Source organism: Salvelinus fontinalis, chromosome 30 (assembly GCF_029448725.1).
Source record: "Salvelinus fontinalis isolate EN_2023a chromosome 30, ASM2944872v1, whole genome shotgun sequence".
Classification (NCBI taxonomy): Eukaryota; Metazoa; Chordata; class Actinopteri; order Salmoniformes; family Salmonidae; genus Salvelinus; species Salvelinus fontinalis.
The window spans coordinates 6,208,083-6,215,272 of NC_074694.1; the positions used below are offsets into that span (position 1 = coordinate 6,208,083).

Consider the following 7,190-nt stretch of genomic DNA (forward strand, 5'->3'; position numbering starts at 1 on the left):
TACAGAAACACCCACCACCAAAGGACCAAGCAGAGTGGGAAAGGGCAGCGACAGCAGCAGCAGACACAGGACTCCTGGACTTGGGAAGAGATCCTGGACGGCAAAGGACCCTGGGCTCAGCCAGGGGAATATCGCCGTCCCAAGGCAGAGTTGGAGGCAGCGAAGGCAGAGAGGCGCTGGTATGAGGCAGCGCGGCGACGCGGTTGGGAGCCCGAGAGTCAGACCCAAAAATGTTTTGGGTTTGGGGCACACGCGAAGTGTGGCAAAGCCGGGTAGGAGACCTGAGCCAACTCCCCGTTGCTTACCGTGGAGTGAGATGGCGTTGTACTGGTCAGACACCGTGTTGTTATGCGGTGGAGCGCACGGTGTCCCCAGTACGCGTGCTTAGCCCAGTGCGGGCTATTCCACATCGCTGCACTGGTAGGGCTAGGTTGGGCATCGAGCCGGGTGTCATGAAGCCGGCCCAACGCATCTGGTCTCCAGTGCGTCTCCTCGGGCCGGCGTACATGGCACCAGCCTTACAAATGGTGTCCCCGGTTCGCCAGCATAGCCCAGTGCGGGCTATTCCACCTCACCGCACTGGCAGGGCTACGGGGACCATTCAACCTGGTAAGGTTGGGCGGGCTTGGTGCTCAAGAGCGCGTGTCCTCCTTCACGGTCCGGTATATCCGGTGCCACCTCCACGTACCAGTCCTCCGGTGGCAGCCCTCCGCACCAGGCTGTCTCTCCGTCTCCTCCCTACAGGTGTACCTGCCTGCCCAGCGCTGTCTGAGCTGCCTGCCTGCCCAGCGCTGTCTGAGCTGCCTGCCTGCCCAGCGCTGCCTGAACTGCCTGCCTGCCCAGCGCTGTCTGAACTGCCTGCCTGCCCAGCGCTGTCTGAACTGCCTGCCTGCCCAGCGTCATCTGAGCCGCCCGTCTGTCCCGAGCCGTCAGAGCTGCCCGTCTGTCCCGAGCCGTCAGAGCTGCCCGTCTGTCCCGAGCCGTCAGTCTGTCCGACTGTCCCGAGCCGCTAGAGCCGTCCGCCAGGCAGGAGCAGCCAGAGCCGTCCGCCAGGCAGGAGCAGCCAGAGCCGTCCGCCAGACAGGAGCAGCCAGAGCCGTCCGCCAGACAGGAGCAGCCAGAGCCGTCCGCCAGACAGGAGCAGCCAGAGCCGTCCGCCAGACAGGAGCAGCCAGAGCCGTCCGCCAGACAGGAGCAGCCAGAGCCGTCCGCCAGACAGGAGCAGCCAGAGCCGTCCGCCAGACAGGAGCTGCCAGAGCCGTCCGCCAGACAGGAGCTGCCAGAGCCAGCCAGCCAGGAGCTGCCATTTTGATAGTAATTGTAACGGCTGAAGAGGAGGAAATCAGCCGTTACAATTACTATCAAAATCACTGTGTCTTCATGACATCACTATCAAAATCACTTTGTCTTTATGACATTACTATCAAAATCACTTTGTCTTTATGACATTACTATCAAAATCACTGTGTCTTTATGACATCACTATCAAAATCACTTTGTCTTCATGACATCACTATCAAAATCACTTTGTCTTCATGACATCACTATCAAAATCACTTTGTCTTTATGACATTACTATCAAAATCACTGTGTCTTCATGACATCACTATCAAAATCACTTTGTCTTCATGACATCACTATCAAAATCACTTTGTCTTTATGACATCACTATCAAAATCACTTTGTCTTTATGACATCACTATCAAAATCATGCAATTCTGTCAAATCCTTAATGATGTCACTCTCATTAAAAAAAATGAAATAATGATTTTTCAATCACATTTATATATGTATATGATACCATTCAACAAACATACATTCAACATAAATTAACCGACATTGGAGGGGAAAAAAATCTTTATACAATTGAAAGAGCATACTCACAGTAAGTAAAATGCCATGTCTAGGTTGTATTGTCCATTGGGCACGTCCAACATGTCACAATGAACCATGTGCATTTAGAGTCTGCATTAACTCTAATTGAAAAGATGTTGTCTGAAGGTCAAACACATAACCATGGAACAACGTCAACACTCCATGGTTGATTTTTGACAAAGTCACAACATTGTTACCGTGACGTACAGAAAATGTTCAAAAGTGTTTGTTTACATTTACTTTGTTTACAAACATTGGAGTAAAACAAGCTTATATTTTGGTTCTGATGGGGTACTACAGTTGAACTAAGCTCATTAGGCATTTCTAAGTTGTATTCTTCAAGAATCAAATGGGTATATACAAAGTTGGAAGCACAGAATTTTCTAGAACGTATGCTGTAATGTTAAGATTTTCCTTCACAGGAACTAAGGGGTCTAGTCCGAACCATGAAAAAAACAGCCCCAGATCATTATTCCTCCTCCACCAAACTTTACAGTTGGCACTATGTATTGGGGAAGGTAGCATTTTCCTGGCATCCGCCAAACCCAGATTAATCTGTTGGACTGCGTGATCCATCACTCCAGAGAACGCGTTTCTACTGCTCCAGGGTCCAATGGTGCCTCGCTTTCCACCACTCCAGCAGGACGCTTGGCATTGCGCATGGTGATCTTAGGCTTGTGTGCGGCTGCTCGGCCGTGGAAACCCATTTCATGAAGCTCCCGACGAGCAGTTATTGTGCTGACGTTGCTTCCAGAGGCAGTTTGGAACTCTGTAGTGAGTGTTGCAACCGAGGACAGACTATTTTTACCTGCTACGCGCTTCAGCACTCGGCGTTCCCATTTTATGAGCTTGTGTGTCCTACCACTTCGCGGCTGAGCCGTTGTTCCTGCTACGCGCTTCAGCACTCGGCGTTCCCATTTTATGAGCTTGTGTGTCCTACCACTTCGCGGCTGAGCCGTTGTTCCTGCTAGACTTTTCCACGTCACGATAACAGCACTTACAGTTGACGGGCAGCTCTTGCAGCCACCCTGGGGATCTTGCAGGGCAAACATTTGACGAACTGGCTTGTTGGAAAGGTGGCGACTTATGACGGTGCTACATTGAAAGCCACTGAGCTCTTCAGTAAGGCCATTTTTTATGACAATGTTCGTCTATGGAAATCGCATGGCTTGCGCTAGATTTTATACACCTGTAAGAAACGGGTCAAATCCACTAATTTTAAGGGGTGTCCACATACTTTTGTTAATATAGTCAACAACAACAAAAAATTGATGGATCAGCTGCAGATTGCCCCTTCAAGCAACAGCTAAACCGTCTTGTTCTGAGGCATCGTGGTTATGCAACAGCAGCACAACTGAGAAATGCCCAGAGTAAAAGCACCGTAACGGACACAAAGCCAATGACCACGGACTCACATTCAGATGGAAGGATAGAGATTCTTAGTTTGTTTCATAAATCAGACCTGACCAATAAGGTCTAGACTGTGACTGGATATGCACGATCTTAAGTAGAGGAACCAGACAGGCAGATAACATTGACCTAAGACTTGGTCATTGAGAGAACGTGGTCTACTCTAGTGCTCAGTATGGCAGCTCCCACAACACCACCACAATAACACCATTTAGATAACAGAGTCTGTCTTATCCATCCGTTTGAGGGCTTGTTGCATGCCGACGGCAGACAACTTGCGGTTGATATTGCGGTAACGGCAGCGCAGCAGGTTACTGTAGGTGGTCCTCAGGTCCCTGTTGAAGAAGGCGTAGATGAAAGGGTTGAGGAGGGAGTTGGCGTAGCCCAGCCACAACAGGGTCCTCTCCACCCACAAGGGCACACAGCTAGGGCAGTCCGCCCTGCAGATGAAGGGTCTGGCCGTGGACAGTAAGAAGAAAGGCATCCAGCAGACACTGAAGGCCCCTACCACAATCCCCAGGGTGGCTGCTGCCTTCTGCTCACGCTTGAAGATGGACATGTTCCTCCTGTTGCTTCTCATGAGGCGCGAGAATCGCGTGCACTCCTCCACCTCCCTGTGGAGCCTCAGGGCGGCCGACACACAGTCCACGCTGTCCTCTTCCTCCTCCTGTTCCTCCATGGCTTCCTCCTCTTCCCCCCGCGCCTCCTCCTCCCCGACCCGCGGGAAGCCCGTGATGGTGTGCTTGGCGGCGCTGAGCTTGGCGGCGTGGTAGATACGGTAGTACATAATGAGCATGACGGATACGGGGATGTAGAACGCCACTGAGGTGGAGTAGATGGTGTAACCAAAGTCCTGGCTGATCAGACACACCTTGTTGTCGTTTACGTTCTGGGCCCAGCCGAAGAGGGGGGGCAAGGTGATGGAGGCGGAGAGGAGCCACACGCACACCACCATCTTGGCCATGCAACAGCCATTCTGTCTCACAGGGTAGGTCAGAGGCTTGGTTATGCCCAGGTACCTCAGAACGGACAACAAAATAAGCATATAAATAATTAGCTGTAAACATAAATGAACTGTTTATACATACAGAACTTATTACTGTAAATACATTGGATGAACAGCAAGGAACTTCCAAAGGAAAACAAACACTGGGGAATTATTCACACCAAAATAACGATAGCAATTAGAATAAGATAGTGTATAACAATCTTATGATAATGCAGCCTGCTACTAGGGCTAGGCTATAATTTGTTTTAAAGGAGATTGGAATTCCCGGACTCCTTACATGTTTTTATTATGTTTGTGACAAGATACATTTACATTTAATTCATTTAGCAGACGCTCTTATCCAGAGCGACTTACAAATTGGTAGGAGAACATACAGTATATAGGGACCAGCAAAAAATGTGTATAGGGCTCATGAGGGGATCGTACTGCAGGGGGTAAACAAATAGTTTTGGAGGTGAAAGTGCTACCCACTTAATTCACTATGAAAATATCAGTGTTTATTTTGTTTTTTTAATGATTTATTTTATTTAGTAGCCTACACCAATTGGTGCCAAGCCCGTATGGGCTTATAAGACACGATTTCATAAAGTATGTGTACAAAAAAACACTAAACAAAAATGTAAGACTCAATTTAACAATTAAATGCATAATTAACAATCCTAATAAAAACGGCTTTCACCGTGTCACACTACGCAAACAATACGTGTCCTTCTATGTAGGTAATAGGCATGGGAATCACACTTACCTGTCTATGCTAATTACGCACAACGTCATTATGGATGCGGTGCAGCACATTACGTCCATGGCAATAAAAACATTGCAGAAGACTTGGCCAAAAACCCATTGCCCCCCAATAAGGTCCGTTATACTGACAAACGGCATAACTGCCAGGGCGATTGAAAGGTCGGCAACCGCCAGAGACACGATCAGATAGTTGGACGGCTGCCGCAACTTTTTCACGAAGCACACCGAAATCACCACCAGCAAGTTCCCGCAGATAGTAAACAGCGTGAGCATGGTGAGGATCCCTCCAATAAATACCTTCTCCACCTTGTCGTAGTTCAGAATTTGCTCCCCACACCGAGTGCTATTCTCCATCAGCAGAGTTGAAGACTGCGAAGTGGCGGTTACTGCCTCCGCCGCCTCTTGCGCAATCTTCAGCAAGTGTGCAACGAGAGCCTCCGAAATCATATTTGTTGCACCGGGCTCTTTCACTTTCTCCATCGCATAAGATTTCATGTTGCTGTTGTTGAAAGTTCCATCTGCATCCACGAACATGCTGGTTGGTTTTTATCCATGAACTTGCAACCCCGTAAAATGACATAGCCTTATAGGCCTACGCACAGATGTGCATGTGTGATGTAAATGACTAATCTGCAACCTCCGCTCAGAGCGCGCATTCGTAGTAGTCGGAAACACGCAAATGGCTCTATTTTGAGGACATTATTCATCACGCAAGCACGTATCAAAAAACGACCTTAAATTGTTTCTCTGTGAACATCTCTGGTCGCCACGGAGAAATAACAGCTCCTGCGGCCATGTCAGTGCAATTATACGCTAACTGATTGACAAGCGACGTCAGGAACACCTAGACGTTGGAGTCGTACCAAATGTATTCAAAAAAAAAAAAATAGCAAATGTCTCGCTGATTTATTCAAGACATGAAATAAGCATGTCATTATCTGAATAGCCAACCAATCCAATGCGGCCATGGACAATAACGGATGGGGGACCGTATCAAAACACCTTTATTGGCAACTAAATCAGGTGTAGTAGAATAGGCCTAATAATTGTAAGCTAAAATATGGCCACAATAGCACCATTTTTTAATATTTTTAAGACATGCATATATATATACATTGGGGAGAACAAGTATTTGATACACTGCCGATTTTGCAGGTTTTCTTACTTACAAAGCATATAGAGGTCTGTAATTTGTATCATAGGTACACTTCAACTGTGAGAGACGGAATCTAAAACAAAAATCCAGAAAATCACATTGTATGATTTTTAAGTAATTAATTTGCATTTTATTGCATGACATAAGTATTTGATACATCAGAAAAGCTAGAACTTAATATTTGGTACAGAAACCTTTGTTTGCAATTACAGAGATCATACGTTTCCTGTAGTTCTTGACCAGGTTTGCACACACTGCAGCAGAGATTTTGGCCCACTCCTCCATACAGACCTTCTCCAGATCCTTCAGGTTTCGGGGCTGTCGCTGGGCAATACGAACTTTCAGCTCCCTCCAAAGATTTTCTATTGGGTTCAGGTCTAGAGACTGGCTAGGCCACTCCAGGACCTTGAGATGCTTCTTACGGAGCCACTCCTTAGTTGCCCTGGCTGTGTGTTTCGGGTCGTTGTCATGCTGGAAGACCCAGCCACGACCCATCTTCAATGCTCTTACTGAGGGAAGGTGGTTGTTGGCCAAGATCTCGCGATACATGGCCCCATCCATCCTCCCCTCAATACGGTGCAGTCGTCCTGTCCCCTTTGCAGAAAAGCATCCCCAAAGAATGATGTTTCCACCTCCATGCTTCACGGTTGGGATGGTGTTCTTGGGGTTGTACTCATCCTTTTTCTTCCTCCAAACACGACGAGTGGAGTTTAGACCAAAAAGCTCTATTTTTGTCTCATCAGACCACATGACCTTCTCCCATTCCTCCTCTGGATCATCCAGATGGTCATTGGCAAACTTCAGACGGGCCTGGACATGCGCTGGCTTGAGCAGGGGGACCTTGCGTGCGCTGCAGGATTTTAATCCATGACGGCGTAGTGTGTTACTAATGGTTTTCTTTGAGACTGTGGTCCCAGCTCTCTTCAGGTCATTGACCAGGTCCTGCCGTGTAGTTCTGGGCTGATCCCTCACCTTCCTCATGATCATTTATGCCCC

General features: G+C 48.0%; 1 protein-coding gene across 1 annotated transcript; it reads right to left on the reverse strand.

The window, feature by feature from the left end:
* Window positions 1-1,317: 1,317 nt before the first annotated feature.
* LOC129828566 (5-hydroxytryptamine receptor 7-like) lies at window positions 1,318-5,889 on the reverse strand. Its single transcript, XM_055889609.1, has 2 exons — window positions 5,040-5,889; window positions 1,318-4,304 (listed from the first exon to the last, which is right to left on the reverse strand). Exons 1-2 carry the CDS (start codon window positions 5,570-5,572, stop codon window positions 3,497-3,499), a joined length of 1,341 nt encoding a protein of 446 aa, XP_055745584.1. The 5' UTR covers window positions 5,573-5,889; the 3' UTR covers window positions 1,318-3,496.
* Between the last annotated feature and the right edge of the window lie 1,301 nt (window positions 5,890-7,190).

Bases quoted from the DNA above. Each gene is read 5' to 3' on its own strand.
- LOC129828566 (XM_055889609.1), bottom strand. From the start codon at position 5,572: ATGTTCGTGGATGCAGATGGAACTTTCAACAACAGCAACATGAAATCT. The intron at 4,305-5,039 runs GTAAGTGTGATT...GTCCGTTCTGAG, and splicing joins TGCGTAATTAGCATAGACAG to GTACCTGGGCATAACCAAGC.